We start from the raw sequence: 20,884 nt of genomic DNA on the forward strand, positions 1-20,884 counted from the left end.
AAAGTGGAAAATGATGTTGAATAATTACATCAAAGATAGAACATAAAAAAAAAAACGTGTAGGCTGAAGCCCAAAGCTTATTATAGCAACGCTTGATACTCGACCCAAATTAGTAACGAAACATGACAAATAAGGAACAAAAAAAAACCCAAAATACAATAAAGTAAAACCGCCAGTAAAGTCAGAAAACAGGCAATCAAACAAAGAAAGGTTTAAAGTGAGTTATTTCTCATTGCCAGTCACATTTTATGAACATTTTACTACTTTCATTCAGCTCATTATTAAAACCATACCATAATTTGACCTCTTCACATCTTCCTGCTCTCTCGAGTTTTATCTGTAACATTTTTAAAGGAGTCGGATTAGATGAGTCGTTTATAATCAGCCTTATTAACGATTATTATGTCCCCTTTTTTTTTTTTAATGTTTTTTTTTTGCAGAATAAAGATGGTTTAATCGTCGTCAGGAGCAGGTTGTGGCAGCTGCTGCTGCTCGAGGGGGATAAACTACTCAAACCTGGCAACCCCCCCCCCCCCTTCAGGGGACGTCAGTGGTCTGCGGCTGTGAACGTTCACTGGAGGGTTGTTGTTTTTTTTTGCTGCTTAGCTTTTTGTTCGAGGGACGTCAAAGCGGCAGAACCGAGCAGCCAGCAGAAAAACGACCGACAGCACCGGACATTAAACGGTCCAAACCGACCGGGTCGGAGCGAAGCGGCCGAACTCGGTGAGTTTAACACTCACGTATTCAGCTCACAACCCGCCGAGGAGCACCGCGAAGCTAAAGCAGGCTAGCGGTGGACATGTGATAGACCGCTTCGGCTCCGGGAGGAAAACAAATCTATGAGCGCGTCTGCAAAACACAACAACAACAACAACAACAACACAAACACGGTTTCAGATGGCGAAATGTCGCTTTCGGGATATTTCCTCCTTTTAATTAAGGTCATTTTGAACAACTGTCCTTCTCTGATGCTGTTACCTTTTAGCTTAGCATCTGCTCATGCTCGCCTGTGTTTATGCTCCCAGCTTTGTTTTGTTATCCGGCTTCACGAGAACATCGTTTCCAGGTTCAATATGCAGCATTTAGAGTCGCGGTGTTATTAAATCAGGTAAATGATGTCTGTTTAAGTCATCTTAAACGCTACAGCTTTTTATTCGCTGTCTAATGTAAATTACAGGCATCCCAAGTGTGTGTTTTAGAGAGTTGGGTTTGCTCAAGGAGTCAACCACAGATCTGCATAGTACAATTCAAATAAACTTCAGGAGAGAGGCACATTAAAGACCTGCATACACTCTGTTTCAGACCTTTTTAAATGCCAGTATTCAGGTCAAAGTACACTGTAAATACTCCACTATAAGTAAAAGTACACTGTAAATACTCCACTATGAGTAAAAGTACACTGTAAATACTCCACTATGAGTAAAAGTACACTGTAAATACCCTACTATAAGTAAAAGTACACTGTAAATACTCCACAATGAGTGAAAGTACACTGTAAATACCCTACTATAAGTAAAAGTACACTGTAAATACTCCACTATGAGTAAAAGTACACTGTAAATACTCCACTATAAGTAAACGTACACTGTAAATACTCCACTATGAGTAAAAGTACACTGTAAATACCCTACTATAAGTAAAAGTACACTGTAAATACTCCACAATGAGTGAAAGTACACTGTAAATACCCTACTATAAGTAAAAGTACACTGTAAATACTCCACAATGAGTGAAAGTACACTGTAAATACCCTACTATAAGTAAAAGTACACTGTAAATACTCCACTATGAGTAAAAGTACACTGTAAATACTCCACTATAAGTAAACGTACACTGTAAATACTCCACAATAAGTAAAAGTAATGCACGAAAGTACATAAAAAGGAAGTGTTATCAGCAAAAGTACAAGTACACACACTGTCTGATGTTTTTAGATTAGTAGTGTTGTTGAATTAAGAGTTATTTTCACCACATGTGCGGTTGGTGAGTTTAACTGACATTAATGCATCACATTCTGTAAGATTATCACATGTTTTGTATTAATTTCCGGTCTGTAAGAAGTTCCTCTTGGAGAAAGAAAAAAAAAAGTGAACAAAGAAAATAAAACACAAATACTTTCCGTTTCAATACCAGTACAAATATTTGGTTGTTGTGTTGCCTCCATGTGAAGCTTAATAGATTCCTGCATGTTTATATCAACAAAGCAGCGCTCTTGTCTTTCTCGTATTTTCCCCCTGACTTGCACTGATTGATAACCCTGCTGCGTGTGTGTGTGTGTGTGTGTGTGTGCGTGCGTGTGTGTGTGTGTGTGAGTGTGTGTGTGTGTGTGTTGAGGTTTGATGCCATTTTTTGTGGCTCGTTGTCATGTTGACACAAGTGGTCCCAGCCTGTCTTCTTTTCTTTCTTTCTCTTTTTTTGGGAGCCCGGCCCTAAAAACCAGAGGGACTATTTTTACAACCCTCTGCGTCTCAACCAGTCGTTTACAGCCGAATGTGTGCGTGTTGGTGTTTCTGCAGCTTCGTTGCAGCTTCGCAACGTTTCCTAATGAGGTTTTAGTAGTTTTGAAGCAGCGTGCAGTGTGTAAAGTAGCTTCATCGAGTTAAGGAAATCGGCTAATTTTGGTTGTGTTTTGCTCGGTGTCGCCACCCAGTGGTTCTGTTGAACGGCCGTCGCGCGGTATTTTAGCCGTCGTCCATCTTTTGGTAGTTCAGAGCGGCTTTGTGAGCCGGTAGCGACCACATTTGATCTGATTGGAAGTACTACGTCCCGCCCACCGATAGCCGTAAACCTGACTGCACCACAGGCCTGTCAATCAAACAGACACGCCCAAAAATAAAAACCCACCTCTTTTTGAAGCTTATTTTCTCATAAATTACGGGATTATTTTCAGATGGATCTCCAGAACAACAACAAATAAAGCGACTTTAGCGAATGGCATACAGAAAACTTATTGAATGGAAATTTCATGTGGGAAGTTGAATGGGAGTCTATGGAGACTTTTTTTTGGAGCCGCCCCTCTAGTGGCACCCGGTGGTATTGCAGCTTAAGGCGCTTTGGCATCGGAACCATTTTCCGTTGCCGGAAACTACGAACTCTTTTGTATACAGTCTGTGGTTAGCTCTTAGGGGAAACTCGTCGTTACTTCGGATTTGATAAGGGTTTTTTTATTAAAAGATGGGTGTGATCCCATTATCCTGTTAAAGGTGTGGCAGGTTGTGTTTCTGCAGCGTTTATTTCCCCCCCAAAAAAACGGATACAGAAAAGGAGAAGACGCTCGTTTCTCACCGCTAACTCTCGCAGGAGTCCGTTTTAGTGCAAAGTGGTGCCCATAATTTATATTTTGGGACCAGATCGAGGTGGATATGATCTTTATTGTTCTTGAAACCAATTTGAAAGCAATGCTGTGTGACATTTAGATTAAAAAAAAAAAATAGCTCTATTATCCTTTTACAAATGAAAAACTGAGTTTACACGCAGTAAACACAACTCAATGTTCCCAAACTTGAATTAAAAGTTGTTTTGTTATTACTGTTATTGCGCTTCTGTGGGGTTTTTTTGTGTTATTTTTCTCTATATTGACATTTTGCAATCTTTAGCGAAAATTGAGCCCAAGTTTGTGTTTTATTTATTTAGTCTTGAATAATAAAAGTCATCGCTCATCTGTAAAATATCCTGAAAAAAATCTTTAGCACTTTGGAAGATCCATCGGTCAACATGCCAGATGTATCGTGATAAACTGTACTGGTTTTGTTTTTTTAAGTTGATTTTGCTGTGCTCTGTTCTGAATTCTGGATTTCTGCCATCACACTCGGTTCCATATTTCAAGAGTTTGTGTTTGCAGGGTCACAAAATCAATTCACCCATTAATCTCAAGCGATAGAATTAAAGTTGTAATAGCATTTTTTTTTTTTTTTAATCGCTCCGTGCTGCTCGAAGTCGTTGTTTTTTTTGTATCGCGTTCGTCCATTCAAGCGTCAACAAGCTTTGTTCCCGCTTTTCATTTTGTGTGTTTTTCATCCTGACTTTACAGATAAGAACCGAAAGGATCGCGGAGGAACTCCAGCATCTTTTCTCCATCGCTGCTCCCCACCTTCCTTCCATCCATCCATCCATCCATCCATCCATCCTCAGCTCTTCACGGTCACCCGCCCTCCTCTAAGTCATCGCCATGGAGACGATGTTCCTCGTCTGGCAGTGCCGCTGAGCCGCCGCCGCCGCCGCGCTGGACCACCACCATGGAGAGGAAACGCAGAAAGAAATTAATCTAGCTGCTCGGGCTGTTCGCAGTATGGACTCATTTTCGGAGATGTGGACCTGAAATGCTTCGTCCCTAAACCCCCCCGCCCCCTCCACCCTCCGCCCCCGCCCCTCCCACCCCGAACCCCTGAACCAGGTGTTTAGCTGCTATTTTCAAAAGGGGTCAAACCGATTGGTTCACACCAACTTCACACCTCAAACATGCTCCTGTTTCCCTTGTGGGCGTCCGTGCTTTTGGGGCTGCTGGCGGGCTTCCTGCCCGCCGTAGGGACGGAGCCGGAGGGAGGAGGAGGAGCCAAATCGGACTCTGACCGCCACGCCCCCATCACGGAGCCCCTCCCCCCGCCGTCTGGCTCCAACTGCTCCGAGTTGACCGTCAAACTGGAGTTCTCCTCGAAGGTGGTGGAACACGGTACGAAACTGTTAGAACTGGTTGATATTATTTTTTAGTGTCTTTTTTTAAGATGTACTTAAGTATTTAAAAACATGTCTTGTTATACAACCACAACCTGTAATGTAAAAATGGACGTAGTGTCTGGAAAGTGAAACCAATGGGAAAGTGCCTTAAAGTGCAATACCACCGATGGCCACTTGGGGCCGGCTCCAAAAATACCGTGTAGCTCCAGTAGACTCCCATTCAAAAAGCATCAACTTCTCTCTTAAAATACAAAGTCAGTAAATGTTTTGAACGAGTTGTTGCGGTGTCATTAGATTAATTCCCTCCTTCTGATCAGGGTTGTGATGGTCCTTCGGAAAATATTTCCATCATTAATAAGATATTAGCCTTCAAAGAGAGCTACGTCCAAGTATTGTCATCGCCGGCTCCAAAAAACAAAAAAACAACCAAGACGGCGCCAGACAAAATGCCAGACTGGTGGATTACAAAATGGTCGATTCTTTTCTTATGGAGGATTTAATGAACTTGATGATACCTGTAACTGATAAGACTCCAGGAAGTGATCGCAATCAGCCCTGAAGCAGCGCCAACACACGCTGTAAAACTTCACATTTATCGTCTTTATTACTGCCCTTAAACAAATGGTGATGCAACAAGTTGAATAGTGTCTCCCGTCTTTGTGCTAAGCTCCTCTTACGAACGGTGAGATATTTACAGACCGCTCTTTCCGTCAGTTTATTTGCCGACTCGAGTTCCTCAAACGTCAGAGAAAATCCGAGGGAAGCGTTTGTTTGTTTAAGTTTAACGGTCAAGATGCAGTTAAAAAGAAAAAATGGGACTGAAATTCATTTCATAAGACATTAATTTTGTATTATCCTTGCTGTAGATGTTTGGAGAGACAACAGGTTCACTGGATATTTTCAGATGATAGTGAACCTGAGTAATAAGATTGAGATCAGCTGTTTACATAAAAGATGGTGAGCCGGAAAAAAAGATCCGAGCCCGGACGTCTCTCCTGTACAGACGGGCGAGGCATCCCGAAGGAGTTCCCCTCCGGATGTCGGACTTCATTTTCTCTTATCTCTAAAGGTCGCTCGTATCTGGGATCTAATTATTTTCGCTCACGAGCCGAAGCATCACGAGCGTGACCTCCTGTTGCTTTGAAAACTTTCCCTTCCCGCTCAGCTTCTTCAGAGACGCCATTTTAATATCGTTTATTTTAAGGAATAGAAGTTTGAATGGTTGCAGACCTCGGGACTTATCTGATAAGCATTTGACCATTCGTTACCTCACTTCACATCATAACAGCTGCAGCTGTGTAGTTATCGTGTTAAACTGAGGATGCGACACGCCTCATCCAAGTGTTTTTTTTTTATTTGACCCGACTTGATATTCAGGCCGCATCTTCATATCGCTCTGGCACAAGATTCAACTCCGATATTAAAAACCGGACTCGTTTATCCAGTTTGGAAACCAAACAGGTGTTTTTTTTCCACCAAATCATCTGAATACTTTATATAAAACACCAGATATCAAATCATTCTTAATAACCAACCAGAGTTGAGCTTATGATGTAATACTGTGTTGATTTTTTTTGGGGGGTGGGACATTTTTGCGGATGTGCGGGATGTCGGATTAACAGAGCTTGAACTTTAACCGGTTTCGTGGATCCAACAATAACACGCAGCTTGTTTGTTTTCCGCTGACTCGTCTCTCTCCAGAGTACATCGTGGCGTTTACGGGGTACTTCTCGGCCAAAGCTCGCGGCCTGTACATCCGGAGCGCCCTGCGGAGCGCCGGCTCGGCCGGCTCGGCGCTGCTGGAGTGGCACATCGTTCCCCGGGAGAACCCCGCCTCCGACTTCCCCAGCGACTTCGAGCTGGTGCACATCCGTCAGGCGTCGCCCAGCAGCCTGCTGACCTTGGAGGACCACCCGTACATCAAGAGGGTGACGCCGCAGCGCAAAGTGTTCCGCTCGCTCAAGTACATCCCCTGTAAGTCCGACAATACACCGGCGGTGTTGTTGTTGTTGGTTGTGGCGGGTGAATAATGAGCGCAGTGTTTTCTGGCAGTTTTCTGGCACCTCTGTCCAAAGAAACATAAAACTGTGGAACGAGATACGGGAATCTGGTCGGCCCACAGAAACGTCTCTTTGTTCGGTTCCCAAGATGCATTTCTGTCTCCGCCATGTTTGTGGTGTAGAACAGGATTGTATATCTTACTGTGAGCAACTCCGGAGGTGTGTGTGTGTGTGTGTGTGTGAGTGTGAGTGTGAGTGAGTGTGTGTGTGGTGTCGAGGGAGGTGTCGAGGGAGAGGAAGGACAGAGGGAGTCTGTGTTTGTTCACCCTGGGAGGGAGTAGGTGAGTCAGTGTGGTGGGACTTGCCTGGACTAAGGGAGTGGGTGGTGGTGGTGGGGAGGGGAGGGGGCACGCCCTGAGTCTGGCACTGGATGAAAGACCTCAGTGTGCCCCCCCCTCCCCTCTCCTCCCCCAGCCTGCGTATACACATGCAGTATGAGCGTGGAGTCCAAGTGAACTTGAAAACAGTTTTAAAGTTTCGCTTTCAAGTTTTAAAATCTCAAAGAAAGTAAATATAAAAATCCCCTTTTTTGAAAGAATGGATTGTTCTTGGTTTTTACATATTACAATAGTCATAAAAAATATTTTAAAAAAATCTGTTATTGAAATGCTCATTATCTTTCACACTTTAGGAAGTCGGCAACATTTTAGTGTGCATTATTTGAATTTAAATGACCTGATGTTTGGTTTTTTACACATGAATCATTTTTTTTTTTTTTTTTTTTTTTTTTTTTTTTAGCTTTCATAGATTTTCTGTTTCCTCGGTTCAAGTTTCAAATTCAAATTTTAATCGAAACGCCTGAAGAAGCATTTTGTGCACGTCAGAATTAAGCAGCAGCTTCGCAGCCCAGGCGCTGAAATAATCTAATACAATCAATAAAAAAAAACGTTTGTGGGCTGGGACTGTTTTAATTGGAGATTATTTGCATTGAAAAAATGGAAACAAAAATTGTGTTTTCATCATTTTGGAAAATGTTTTTTTTTTTCTCAGCTTCCTCGTAAGTGTAGATTTTTTTTTTTTTTCTGACTTGCAAAACACCTGAGAACGTCCACATTCACTGTGTTTGAAACCATGACTCAGCTATTTTAGATGCGAGAGAAGACTTTACCTCCGCGCTGTGATTCCTACTTTAAAGGCATCAAAAGCAGCTGCGGAGGCTCATGTTTGCTAATGACCCGATTAGCTTTTCTTTTTTTTTCTGTCCGAGTGAGTCCAATTGTGAAAGGCTTAGATGAGGCTGCTGTGATCGGCCTCACATCTTTAGCTAATAGATGGAAAGAGGACGAGATGTAATGAAGGAAGACTCCGTTTTCATACTGAAATACATAGTTTATGATTTTATAAATAGTTTTGAGTAATGTTTCGGGGCTCGGTTCTGTTTTTATTGTCGTTTCCCTTTTTTCTAATATTTCATTTCGGCGGTTTCTATTAGTGTAATTGTGGATTTTTTTATTCAGTTTATGTTGTGGATTTTTATTATTTCTTGTGCCGAAAAATTCATTTTGCATTTATAAAATTTTTTTGATTAAAGAAGATACAAAAAAAAGTTGTCGCACTGCGAGATATCCGCGATGTTAAACGCTTTTTAATTCCCGGTTTCCCGTCTCCGCAGCGCCCGAGCCGGCCGCGCCCTGCAACGCCACCCAGAAGGTTCAGTCGTGGCAGTCGTCCCGCCCCTTCAGACGATCCAGCCTGTCGCTCGGCTCGGGCTTCTGGCACGCCACCGGACGCCACTCCAGCCGCCGCCTGCTGCGCGCCATCCCCCGCCACGTCGCCCAGATCCTGCAGGCCGACGTCCTCTGGCAGATGGGACACACCGGTGAGGACAACCTTACCGTTTGACGTCTCGGCTGCTTCAAAACATCCCCAATGGAGTTTGGAGTTATAACTGTCTAAACTGTCTTTGTGTGTGTGTGTGTGTGTGTGTGTGTGTGTGTGTGTGTGTGTGTGTGTGTGTGCGCGTGCGCGCGCAGGCTCCGGTGTGAAGGTGGCCGTGTTCGATACGGGCCTGAGCGAGAAGCACCCGCATTTTAAGAACGTGAAGGAAAGAACCAACTGGACCAACGAGAAGACGCTGGACGACGGTGAGGAAGGACGAAGCGGCCGATCTCGGTTTGAGCTTCCTCAGGTGTGGGCGGGCGAGAGGATGATAATTAGATGCTGATTCAGTGTTGTTTTTTTTACAGGCCTGGGTCACGGTACGTTTGTGGCCGGAGTGATAGCCAGTATGAGGGAGTGTCAGGGCTTCGCCCCTGACTCGGAGCTGCACATCTTCAGAGTGTTCACCAACAACCAGGTAGACGTTTCTGCCAGCGTTTATCTGAAAATCCACCAGAATGTCGTCCCTCAATATCCTGCTGCTGTTGTTGTTGGTTTTCGATGGTGAAAATAAACCAGGAGATTTTATCGGTCTCTTCTCACCTCGCAGGTCTCGTACACCTCGTGGTTCCTGGACGCCTTCAACTACGCCATCCTGAAGAAGATCGACGTCCTCAACCTCAGCATCGGGGGCCCCGACTTCATGGACCACCCCTTCGTTGATAAGGTGACAACCCACAAACACGGATGTTTTTTTTTAAAATTTGGCCACACAGGTGGAGGCTGCTGGTGGAACAAACCCACAGATGTTTTCGTTGCTCCCAAACCTGACTGGCCTCGTTTTACTGCTCGATAACTCCGTCGGTTCATCTCTTTCTATCTCTCTTTATTTATTTTCTTTGATTGGCAGGTGTGGGAGCTGACTGCCAACAGAGTCATCATGGTTTCTGCCATCGGCAACGACGGACCTCTTTACGGGTACGTCGAACTCTCGAAGGCATTCATCTTTATAAAAAACTAATTAAAAAAAAAAAAATTTTTTAGAAGGGATACGAAATCTTTTAATTATAGATGATCTTATTTCTGCTGATTCGGCGGATGGTAGAATGATGTTTGCGACACCAGCGGAGATGCAGCAGGTTGGCTACTGAGGTTTTCTTTCGGACATTTGAACGGCTAAATCAAAGTCAACTTTGTCATCAATTCACCAAAGACATGCAGAGAGATTGAAATATTGTTTCTCACAGTCCCACAGGGGTGAAAAATAAAAAGGTGAAACAAGAAAAGTATAAATATGTAACAATAAAAACAGACCACACCCACAGGGAAATATATATATATATATAAACATACATGTATATATAGAGCTGGAAAAGGGGTGTGATGAAGGGAGAGGGGGGGAAGGTTTTATATAGTATAAATTATATATAGGGTAAATAATAATGATAAGAATAATAACTTTATATGTATGTCACCTTTGAGCTGCATTTCTTGTATTAAAGTGCTTTACAGCAAGAAAATGACATACAGTGATTCACACATAAAGGAAGATTTAAAAATATAGAAAAAAAAAGACAAATTTTGACGTATTATTCTTTCTATAATCAGGAAGTTGAATTTCTTGCGTGCTCATCTCTGATCCGACCGTCGTATCTATTGTTAGAAACACTTGAGTTTATTTTCTGAGAGTCTTTTCCCAGTCGTGCCTCTATTACAACAGCTCAGTGTTTTAGCGAGATGCTCAACAGTAGCAGCGTTGTCCTACACTGTGCAGAAGAATGTTAATAGAGAGCAGTGTCCATTGTTTGTCTCCTAATACTGCGTCTAACTTCTTTATGTGGAAATAAAACGGTGAACTGTCCCTTTTTTTTTAAGTCGTGTTAAATTTCAAGCACGTTTGTCTCTCAGGACGCTGAACAACCCGGCGGACCAGATGGATGTGATCGGGGTCGGCGGGATCGACTTCGAGGACAACATCGCCAGGTTTTCCTCCAGGGGCATGACCACATGGGTGTGTTGCTGCAGGAAAACACACACACACACACACACACACACACACACACACACACACACACACACACACACACACACACACACACACCATCATCTCCAGAGACATCTACCCCTGAGATCTGCCCTCTGCTTTATAAGCAACCATAATGTAAGCTCCTGATCCCTCATCCGCATCCCATCAGCCAACTACTACACACACACACACACACACACACACACACACACACACACACACACACACACACACACACACACACACACACACACACACAGCGTTTTTATCAGTCGTCGCCCAGAGCAGACATCTGATTTAGACTTCATTCAGTCGGTGTCTGTCTCGTTTCCTTCAACCCTCGCGCATCAGAAAACGTAAAAGAAAAAGAAAAAATCACCGCTTTTTATTTCTCAGTCTTCTTCTTCTGCTTTAAAAGTTCCAGTTTGCTCGTTGCTGTTTTATTTTATTTTGTTGTGTGTGTTTTAAAATCAGCCCTGATGTTTGAAACAGTCATGGAGTTTTTGGGAGAGTTGCTGTTAAACTCCGCTCTGACCGCAGTGTGACTTCACGGTGTGGGCGTAATGACACCAGCTGAATTTCTGAATTACAGCTTTTGTCCAAAACACAGCCTGTGTGTGTGTGTGTGTGTGTGTGTGTGTGTGTGTGTGTGTGTGTGTATAAATGTATAAGAGAGGCAGAGTATGCAGGTATTTTTGTCTTTTTTTCATACAAGCAAAAACAACAGTTTGGAAAGCAAATTTCTCGCAGTGCGATCTAAAATCAAGTTTGTAAGTAAAAATATATAAATTGAGAATCTAATTATTTGCATCGCAAACAACAAATTTGCTTTTACAGTTTTGGTCACAGAATCAAAACTTTTGCTTTCAAAGACGGGATCGCCACGACAACGTGAAATATAACCAAAGTGAAAGCCGAGTCGTCACTTTTAAAGCATTTCACGAGGAACGAGCGATATAACTCAAACAGACCTCTGACGTAGCTCGACACATCGGGCGGCAGCCGGTCCACCAATAGAAAGTCCCGTCTCCTGCGTATGCCCCGCCCCCTACATCACAGCAAATAATTATATTCTCAGTTTCTATATATTTACTGACAAACTTGATTTTTTTTTTTTGATTGCAGTGTGAGAAGTTTGCTTCCAAACCTTTTTTTTTTTTTGCTTGTATAAATAATAAAGACACCAAAAACTGCCATCATAGCCGATCAGAATCCCTCTCAACCTTTTTTTTTTTTTATAAAACCAAACTCTTGTCTGGATGTCGGTGCAGGAGCTGCCGGGCGGTTACGGCCGAGTGAAGCCCGACATCGTCACCTACGGCTCCGGCGTCAGAGGCTCCGGGATGAAGGAGGGATGCCGCTCTCTGTCCGGCACCAGCGTGGCCTCTCCCGTGGTGGCGGGGGCCGTCACACTCCTGGCCAGGTCCGTTGCACCAGATTCACTTTAAACGTTTGTTCTGGAGTCCGAATTAAAAGTAAATGCAGAAGTTAGCCGCCTCAAAGGACCATTTCTTCTAACTGCTGTTTAAACCGATCGCCGGTCTTCTTCATCACACGGACTTTAAAGAGTGCCGAGTCAGCAGCCACATTCATGTTAAATACATAGAGTTTAAATAAACCTGAATGATTCTTTAAGTCGGACTTAGTGTGAGTAGATCCGGTAGATCTTTTTTCACTGAGGTTAGCTGTTGAGAATCATTTGTGCTGCAGTTATCTGTGATTTAGTTTTTTAGTATTAATGATTTTTTTTTTGTGGGTCAAATCAGAAAAAAAGGCAGAAGACACTTTTAGAAACCCCCAAAAAACGAAGTCTTATAAACTTATAAAAGCACATTTTGAGGCTGGCGATGGGAGTTGCTGACCTCGGGGGGGAAAGACCGACTGTTAAAGTTTATTTGACTTCTGTATCGAAACTTCTTTGTGTTTTTTTGTGTCTGGCCTCTTTGCAGCTGGTAGACATGCAGTCAGGCGGATACTTTGCTGACTCATCTTGAGGTCTTCCAGCTCCGGGAAAGATTTTTTTAAATGTTTTTAAACTGCGTGAGTTAGTTTTGGGTGAAGCGTGGCGCACTCCCATGTCATCGTTCCATTTAGTGCTCCGTAGAGGACACGCGTGTAGTACGACGCCGAACAGCGTGACGCTATAAATCCTCCTGAAATGTGTCTCCGGAGGAAGCGCATTCATGTTCGTTTCTTTTTGTTTTTTTATTCTCAAGTCTGCCGGTGAGAAAGCTCTCCTTGTTTGCCGAGCTGTAACCGAGCCGGTCTGTGAGCTCATGATTAAAGATCACACTGCCCTTGTTGACACCCGGCACCTCGCCCTTCCCCCGGGGGAGGGAGGCGGAGTCACGCACTTCGCTCAAATACTTCCAGCACATCCCTCGTCTATCCTGCTGCGCTTGTTCTCAATTAAAAAGCAATCTGACACCACGTGTACAAAAAGTCTGTCCTCCTTCTCGATGTCTTGTCCCACAGCACCGTCCAGAACCGGGAGCTGGTGAACCCGGCCTCCATGAAGCAGGCGCTCATCGCCTCGGCCCGCAGGCTGCCTGGGGTCAACATGTTCGAGCAGGGCCACGGGAAGCTGGACCTGATCAGGGCCTATCAGATCCTCAACAGCTACAGACCTCAGGCCAGGTACGCCGCTCGACACCGAGCACCGACTCACAGACACTTTGTGGATGAAGAAACCCATGAGATCATGTAAATGTTGTCCTGCGTTCACAAGTAATCACCACAGACTTTATGTAGAAGTGTTCGTAGCTTCCGGCTCTGAAAAATGGTTCCGATGCAGAAGTGTCTTCAGCTGCAATACCAGCGAGTGCCACTAGAGGTCGGCTCCAAAAAGCCTCCGGCTCCATAGACTCCCATTCAACTTCTCTCATCAAATCCAAAGTGAATAAAATGTGTCCATCAGTTATCTCGGTGTTGTTAGCTAAAGTCACTCCTTCTTATTAGTTTTCTGGAGGTCCATCTGAAAATAATCCCTCATTCATTAGAAAAGAAGATTCAAGAAGACCTGTTTTGGGGGGCGTGTCTGTTTGATTGACGGGCCTGCAGTGCAGTCAGGTTACAGCTATCGGTGGGCGGGGACGTGGTATCGTCGGGATCCCAATCAGATCAGTCAGATCCACCCTCCCCCATTTTGTCCAAATATGGTCACTTCCTGCTCCAAACCGCTGCGAACTAGCAAAGATGGCGACGGACAAAATCTGAACTGGAGGTGTTGCGTGAAGTCAACAAACATCCCAAGTCCAACTTTTAAATTTACCAACTTCTATACAAAATACTCGACCAGACCAGAAACACATTGTTGGGACCGTGTTTTTATCGTTTCCATTGTTTCGTTGTTGTCACGACTCTGATCTTGAGTTTCTGAATCTCTAATCTGTAAAAAAAACAAAAACATCTGAGCGTCGTCCAAATTTGTCCCCCCCGTCCGTCTCCTAATCTGTCCCCGTCCGTCCGTCGTCCTAATCTGTCCCCTTGTCCGTCTCCTCCCAGTCTGTCTCCCAGCTACATCGACCTGACCGAGTGTCCGTACATGTGGCCTTACTGCTCGCAGCCCATCTACTACGGAGGCATGCCCACCATCGTCAACGTGACCATCCTCAACGGGATGGGCGTCACCGGCCGGATCGTCGACAAGGTGAGCACAAAAAAAAAAAAAAAAAAAGATCCTCCACATCCAAACTTCTTCCACGTGAGCCCACGAAAGGTTTCCTTCTCGTTACTTTTTTTTAATTTTTTTTCAGCCCATCTGGCAGCCGTACCTCCCCCAGAACGGCGACCACATCGACGTGGCGGTCTCGTACTCCCCGGTGCTGTGGCCGTGGGCCGGCTACCTGGCCGTGTCCATCTCCGTGGCCAAGAAGGCGGCGTCGTGGGAAGGGGTCGCTCAAGGTCACGTGATGGTCACTGTGGCGTCGCCGGCGGAGAACGACGTGAGTCGCCGCAACACCCCGAAACAGCTCAAGAATTTGAGCCGTTTCAACTGTTTTTGTTATTTTAGCTTAATTATTGAAAATTACTTTGAGCTAACTATTTCAACAGTTTATGGATTAATTTAAAATAAATGTTTCAGCCATTATTAGATTACGTTTAATTGTTTCAGCTTCATTCATTTGAACACATTATTATAACTTTTAGCTTTTTATCCACACATTTTATTTATTTCAATTGTTTATACATTTTTTCTGGCTAAATATTTCAGCTATTTATCAAGTAATTGAATCTATTTGTTACTTTTACCTAAATATTCAAATTGTTTATGAATGACTTTTATCCATTTCTGCATCTCCATTAGCTTTTAATACTTTTAGCAAAGTATTATATGACTTCTTCACCTTTCTCCGTCCTCGGCAGTCGGAGGTGGGGGGGGAGCTGACCTCCACCGTCAAGCTGCCCATCAAGGTGAAGATCGTGCCGACTCCCCCGCGCAGTAAGCGGGTGCTGTGGGACCAGTACCACAACCTGCGCTACCCGCCGGGCTACTTCCCCCGAGACAACCTCCGCATGAAGAACGACCCGCTGGACTGGTGCGTCTCTTTTTTTTTTTTTTCCTGACAGTTTGGATGGAAAAATACTTTACTAATCCCACGGTGGGGAAATTTAGTCGTCACGGCGGCGTAGAAACACAGTTAGGGAAAGAAAAAAAAAATTACAAATACATATACGATAAAATAAGAAAAAGTAACGCCAATGAATAAATACACACGAAAAAAATAAATAAATACAACTTGGGATGAAAAGACAGTGTGACATGCAGCTCCAGTATATTAGGCTGGTCGGGACAAACGACCTCATATTCATCACCTTTCTGTTTTTGAACCCGTTTCCCAGGAACGGAGACCACATCCACACCAACTTCAGGGACATGTACCAGCACCTGAGGAGCATGGGCTACTTCGTGGAGGTGCTGGGATCTCCCATCACCTGCTTTGATGCCAGCCAGTACGGTACGGAGCTTCTGAGGCCTAAAAAAAAATCACACAAGAAAACGGTGTCAAGTTTCTACCGATTTGTTTATGAGACCGATGAATTTGTTGCTGTTTTTATTTTTGCCTTCTGCAGGCACGCTGCTGATGGTGGACAGCGAGGAGGAGTATTTTCCCGAAGAGATCACCAAGCTGCGGAGGGACATCGACAACGGCCTGTCGCTCATCGTCTTCAGCGACTGGTACAACACGTCGGTCATGAGGAAGGTGAAGTTCTACGACGAGAACACCAGGTACCCAAAATCTACTCAACAATGTGCTCCTTCTTGGTCGATATTAAAGCAGAAAAACACCACTGAAACCCAATTTATTAGGTCTTATTATGAATGACGGGGTCGTACATATTTAAACATAAAATGCTTTTTATGTTGATGTTAAAGTAATATTTCTTTTTTTAAAGTTTGTGTACTAAAACATCTGCTTTTAAAGGAAATTTGAATTTATTGCATCACACAACACGGACAACTGAAGATTTGTTATTAAGCATTATTTGATGCCTGATGCATCGACATCAACCTCAACATTTAAAATAACTGATGAAGATGGTTGAATATTTTACTTTTGGTCCAAGCAGTTGTTGTTGTTTTCTGTCATTTCCTTCAATTTCTTTTGATTCAAGTTCACTTCAAACGTTTTATACTCCGTTTAAAATCCCATGAAAACTGGGCTTCAGATCTTTCCCTCTTTCTATACTGCTAGATATCCATGACTAAATAAGTGCATTATTTACTTACACTCAGCTAATCTGCTTCAGCAGGACTTCAGATCAGTGAGGGGGGAAAAAAACACCAAATCCCATCATGGAAACGTGTTATTCTGTAGATTATTGTGTAAAACGCATTCAGCACAAAACTGGCTCCGACTCGAGAAGCTTCACTTTTCCAAAGAAAACTCATGACAATCTTTTTTTTTTTTCTTTTTTTTTGTAAGTGGTATCGCAGCTCCGCAGCAGAACTCAGTAATTCTGCTCTTGTTGTTTCTGCCACCACTTCAATCATTAAAACAGCCATTAACCTCGCAAATGCTTTCACCAGGAGCTCCATCATGTATCGATCACAGCGTCATAAACCACGTCTCTTTATTTATGCCGCCGTACATCACGACTTCTCCGCGGAGATAACAATTACTCACAGCTCCGTTCACAATCCCCGCACAAGCTGTCAGGGGGATTAAAAAAAAGCCTTAAACGCAGTTAAATATAGTCTTTTGTGGCTTCTAAATATTATGCTGAGTAATTCACTTTTAATTGAATGGGCGGCGGTTCATTTGTGGGCTTTTCATTCGCAGCTGCCTTTTTCTGGACAGAACTGAATTCGAAAACTACAATGTGCCGCTATTATGAAGGTTTCTTTTTTGTTTTGTTTTGTTGCCTTCATTGTGTTCAAAGGATTTATTTAAAAGTTGCCATTTTATTCTTTAGAGACCTGCTGACATCTTTGAAGCATTTTGAGACCGATTTTGTTGGATTTGTATCTCAAGTCGCTGCCGTTAAAGTCTCTGTTTCCTTATTTTCTGCAGTCAAACCTGAAATGAAAGTTTGTGTAGCCTTCTGAAAATGTTTATTTTAAAGTGTATTTATATTCCTCTTAATGAAGTGGATGTGATATTTTTTTCTGGCCTGCAGGCAGTGGTGGATGCCGGACACAGGGGGCGCTAACGTACCGGCTCTGAACGACCTGATCTCCGTGTGGGGGATGGCGTTCAGCGACGGGCTGTACGAGGGAGACTTCAGCTTGGCTGATCATGACAGTAAGACGCACACTTCTTTTATTTTGAAACTGACATCATTCCTCTGCTCACGTTCAGGTTTTTTTTTTGTTTTTTTTTTCACAAAATAAAGATTTTGTTGTTGTTGTCTCTTTTCCTCTTAGTGTACTACGCCTCAGGCTGCAGCATTGCCCGTTTCCCAGAGGACGGGATAGTGATTGCCAAGAACCTGAAGGACCAAGGTACAACCCCCCCCACCCCCCCCACACACACACCCCAACACAGAGAGCTGAACCCAGCTTAGTGTATCACAGCGCTGGCCGGCAGCCACGCAGGCAAACTTTTTAATCCATGTGTCCTTAGTTCAGATGTAACACTACTACTCTTTGTGTGTGTGTGTGTGTGTGTGTGTGTGTGTGTGTGTGTGTCTCTCTCCCAGGTCTGGAAGTGTTGAAGCAGGAGACGGCGGTGGTGGAGGGTGTTCCCATCCTCGGACTGTACCAAACGCCGTCGGACGGGGGAGGTCGCATCGCTCTGTACGGAGACTCCAACTGCATCGACGACAGCCACCGACAGAAAGGTGACGGCCGTTCACGTCGAAAAGCTCCGACGACCTCCCTCGGCAACGCTCTCCGCTAACGTTCCCGCGTGTTTTTTGGGGGTTTTCAGACTGTTTCTGGCTGCTCGACGCCCTGCTGCAGTACACGTCCTACAGCATGACCCCGCCGAGTCTGAGCCACTCCCACAGCAGAGTGGCTCCTCCCACGGGCACCGAGCGCCCGCTGCCACAGAGGCTGGAAGGTGAGGAGGGAGCTTACGCAACTATACCAGCCGCGGATGTTTTGTACTACCAGGGGGGACGTATTAAAGTATTAAGATTACTCGGACTAAGAGTTCCTAATAGTGACAAAAGTGGAAGGAAATTATTCGAATTGTGACATTTTTGAAGAATATCCCCTTAAAGTTAAAACTAGATTAACATAGAAAGTATTCACAAAACATCTTCACCTTTATTTATTCCACTCAACGACTTTAGCTAACAACACCGAGATAACTGATGGAGACATTTTATCGACTGAGAATTTCATGAGAAGTTGAATGGGAGTCTACGGAGGCTTTTCGGAGCCGCCTCTAGTGGCACTCGGTGGTATTGCAGCTTAAGACACTTCTGTAATCGGCCTCATTTTTCAGACCCGGAATCTACGAACACTTCTACAAACAGTCTGCGGTCTTATAATTCCTCCCTTTCTTCCAGGCAACCATCTCTACCGCTACTCCAAGGTTCTCGAGGCTCACCTGGGAGACCCTAAGCCCCGCCCCCTCCCGGCCTGCCCCCACCTGTCTTGGGCAAAGCCGCAGCCCGTCAATGAGACGGCGCCCAGGTAGACAAAAACACTCGTCTCCTCGGTCGTTCAAGTCTTTGTACTACACGTCACTCAAACATCGAATTGAGTGCTACGATGAAGTGTTTTTTTCTGTTTTTTTGTCCTCCCTGTCGTGCTCTCAGTAACCTGTGGAAACACCAGAAGCTTCTCTCCGTGGATCTGGACAAGGTGGCTCTGCCCAACGTGAGGGCGTACCGGCCCCAGGTCCGACCTCTGTCTCCGGGGGAGAGCGGGGCCTGGGACATCCCCGGAGGTAACGGAAAACCTTCAGAGCTTCTGCGGTGGAAATGGTTTTAATACGAGACGTGTCTCTTAATATGAAATATGGGACGATACAATTTTTTCTTTTATCCAAGTAGCTGCTTATTACAAATAAAAATGAGAGAGCAGCTTAATTTCATTCTGTCGTCATTTTGTCTCATTACCGTCGTTTTTTTTTTTGTTACTGTTTATATCTTGTGAACAACTTTCGAGGCTGGCAGCTGTCACCATTTTTGTGTACGGTAACCATGGTTACAGGGCCAGGTTTACTAGTCCGACGCGGGCCCGTCGCAGTTATTGCACAACGGCGTCGTCGCAACAGCTGCATGAAACTTTAACAAAGACGTCATATTTCCATGTTTTAGGTTTGACTTTGATAATATTCGACCAATCACGAGCGTCCGTTGATGTTTAACGTCGTGGATCAAATACCACAGCCCCAAAAGAAAATGTTCATTATTATTGTGTATACTATAATAGTGGCATAAAACTAGAAACAATTAAACAAGTCAATTACAATTAATTATGTGATAATTAATGTACAACCACTTTTAGGGATAATGCCCGGCCGCTACAACCAGGAAGTGGGCCAGACCATCCCGGTGTTCGCCTTCCTGGGAGCGATGGTCGTCCTGTCCTTCTTCGTGGTGCAGCTCACGAAGGCCAAGAGCAAACCCAAGCGCAGGAAACCGCGCATCAAGCGGCCGACGTACCTCCAGCAGCAGCAGCAGCAGCAGACCACCACCACCACGACGGGGGGGAAGAACCCGACGGTCTGACGGCCGATCTGCCGCTCGGAAATACTGAGACGCTGTGAAACGGACGACTTGTGTTGACGTCGGAGGTTTTGTAAGTAAAACGGACTCCAGCGAAGTCTCTTTTTTTTTTTTTTTTTTTTTTTAACTGCCGGACACGAGCGTCCTCCAGGACGCCTCCAGGACGCCGAAGCAGTTTTTGTGCCTCTTGTCTGTCGAAGGTGTGTGTGTGTGTGTGTGTGTGTGTGTGTGTGTGTGTGTGTGTGTGTGTGTGCGTGTGTGTGTGTGTGTGTGTGTGGACCAATGAACAGTATTAAATGTAAAAAAGAAAAAAAAAACACACACACACCCCACCTGCTCCAGACAACGTGTTGCTCCTCCTCTTCCTCCTCTTCCTCCTCCTCCTCGACCAAACAGTTTCTTTACGAATGAAACGTGTGACTTTTATATTTATTAAATTTGTTCGTACCCTAAAACACACACACACACATATACACACTCAGAAGCTCACATGAACACACAAAGTCAAATGTTCAGTATAAAGTTTACACACACACACACACACACACACACACACACGATCATGCAGATGTTTCCAGTACGAGGACCGCCGGATCATCGAGTTGTCTGTCCCTGGTTTTTGTACGTCGCCGCCCGTCTCGTGTCTTTTCATTGTTTTTATACTTTATATAATGAATGAATGAACTCTGGCCAGGCGTCCCGATGATGTCATCCTTCGTGATCTCTCGCGGCCAACCAAGTAGCATTGACAGACTTGTTCAGATATATTCCATCAATTAAAAAATAAAACATAATCAAAGTGATCCGATTGACTTGTTCTTTTAAATCGGTTTATTAAAAATGAACTGTTATTGTGGTCGGTTTTCCCGTAAAAGCCGCCAGACTCTGAGATTACCCACAATGCACCTCAACGGCGTTGAGCTTCTGGCCTGCCAATCAGAAGTGAGGAGAGGACCGGAAAACTCTTGGAAGGTTGGTGCTAGATTGGATCAGCCGGAAGGAGGGCATGCTGTAGTGTGATTGGTTGTTTCACTGTCAATCAACTGGTCCCGAAGCCTGAACTTTCATTGGTACGCTACAAATAAAAGATGGATGGAATTGAACCCTCCCACAACCTCTTAACAGCCAATCACAAGCAGAGCCTCCCTCCCGCCGAACTTTGCAGGACTTTTTAAAGAGT

General features: G+C 44.3%; 1 protein-coding gene across 1 annotated transcript; it reads left to right on the forward strand.

Moving 5' to 3' along the window:
- The first annotated feature begins 564 nt into the window (after window positions 1-564).
- mbtps1 (membrane-bound transcription factor peptidase, site 1) lies at window positions 565-20,507 on the forward strand. Its single transcript, XM_069172795.1, has 23 exons — window positions 565-723; window positions 4,031-4,669; window positions 6,376-6,648; window positions 8,347-8,553; window positions 8,708-8,818; window positions 8,921-9,030; window positions 9,163-9,279; window positions 9,463-9,530; window positions 10,461-10,563; window positions 11,850-12,001; window positions 13,054-13,215; window positions 14,083-14,227; window positions 14,334-14,522; window positions 14,944-15,116; window positions 15,421-15,536; window positions 15,652-15,808; window positions 17,200-17,324; window positions 17,447-17,524; window positions 17,722-17,862; window positions 17,952-18,083; window positions 18,538-18,664; window positions 18,790-18,920; window positions 19,484-20,507. The coding sequence occupies exons 2-23, from the start codon at window positions 4,459-4,461 to the stop codon at window positions 19,705-19,707; spliced, it is 3,252 nt and encodes a 1,083-aa protein (XP_069028896.1). The 5' UTR covers window positions 565-723; window positions 4,031-4,458; the 3' UTR covers window positions 19,708-20,507.
- The last annotated feature ends 377 nt before the right edge of the window (window positions 20,508-20,884 follow it).

Source organism: Embiotoca jacksoni, unplaced genomic scaffold (assembly GCF_022577435.1).
Source record: "Embiotoca jacksoni isolate LCO1_2020_lvr unplaced genomic scaffold, fEmbJac1.0.p SCAF_55, whole genome shotgun sequence".
Taxonomy (NCBI): domain Eukaryota; kingdom Metazoa; phylum Chordata; class Actinopteri; family Embiotocidae; genus Embiotoca; species Embiotoca jacksoni.

Coding starts and splice junctions, on each gene's coding strand:
- mbtps1 (XM_069172795.1), top strand. CDS start 4,459: ATGCTCCTGTTTCCCTTGTGGGCGTCCGTGCTTTTGGGGCTGCTGGCG. Junction 6,649..8,346: donor CTCGCTCAAGTACATCCCCT/GTAAGTCCGACA, acceptor CCGTCTCCGCAG/CGCCCGAGCCGGCCGCGCCC. Junction 14,228..14,333: donor CCGGCCGGATCGTCGACAAG/GTGAGCACAAAA, acceptor ATTTTTTTTCAG/CCCATCTGGCAGCCGTACCT.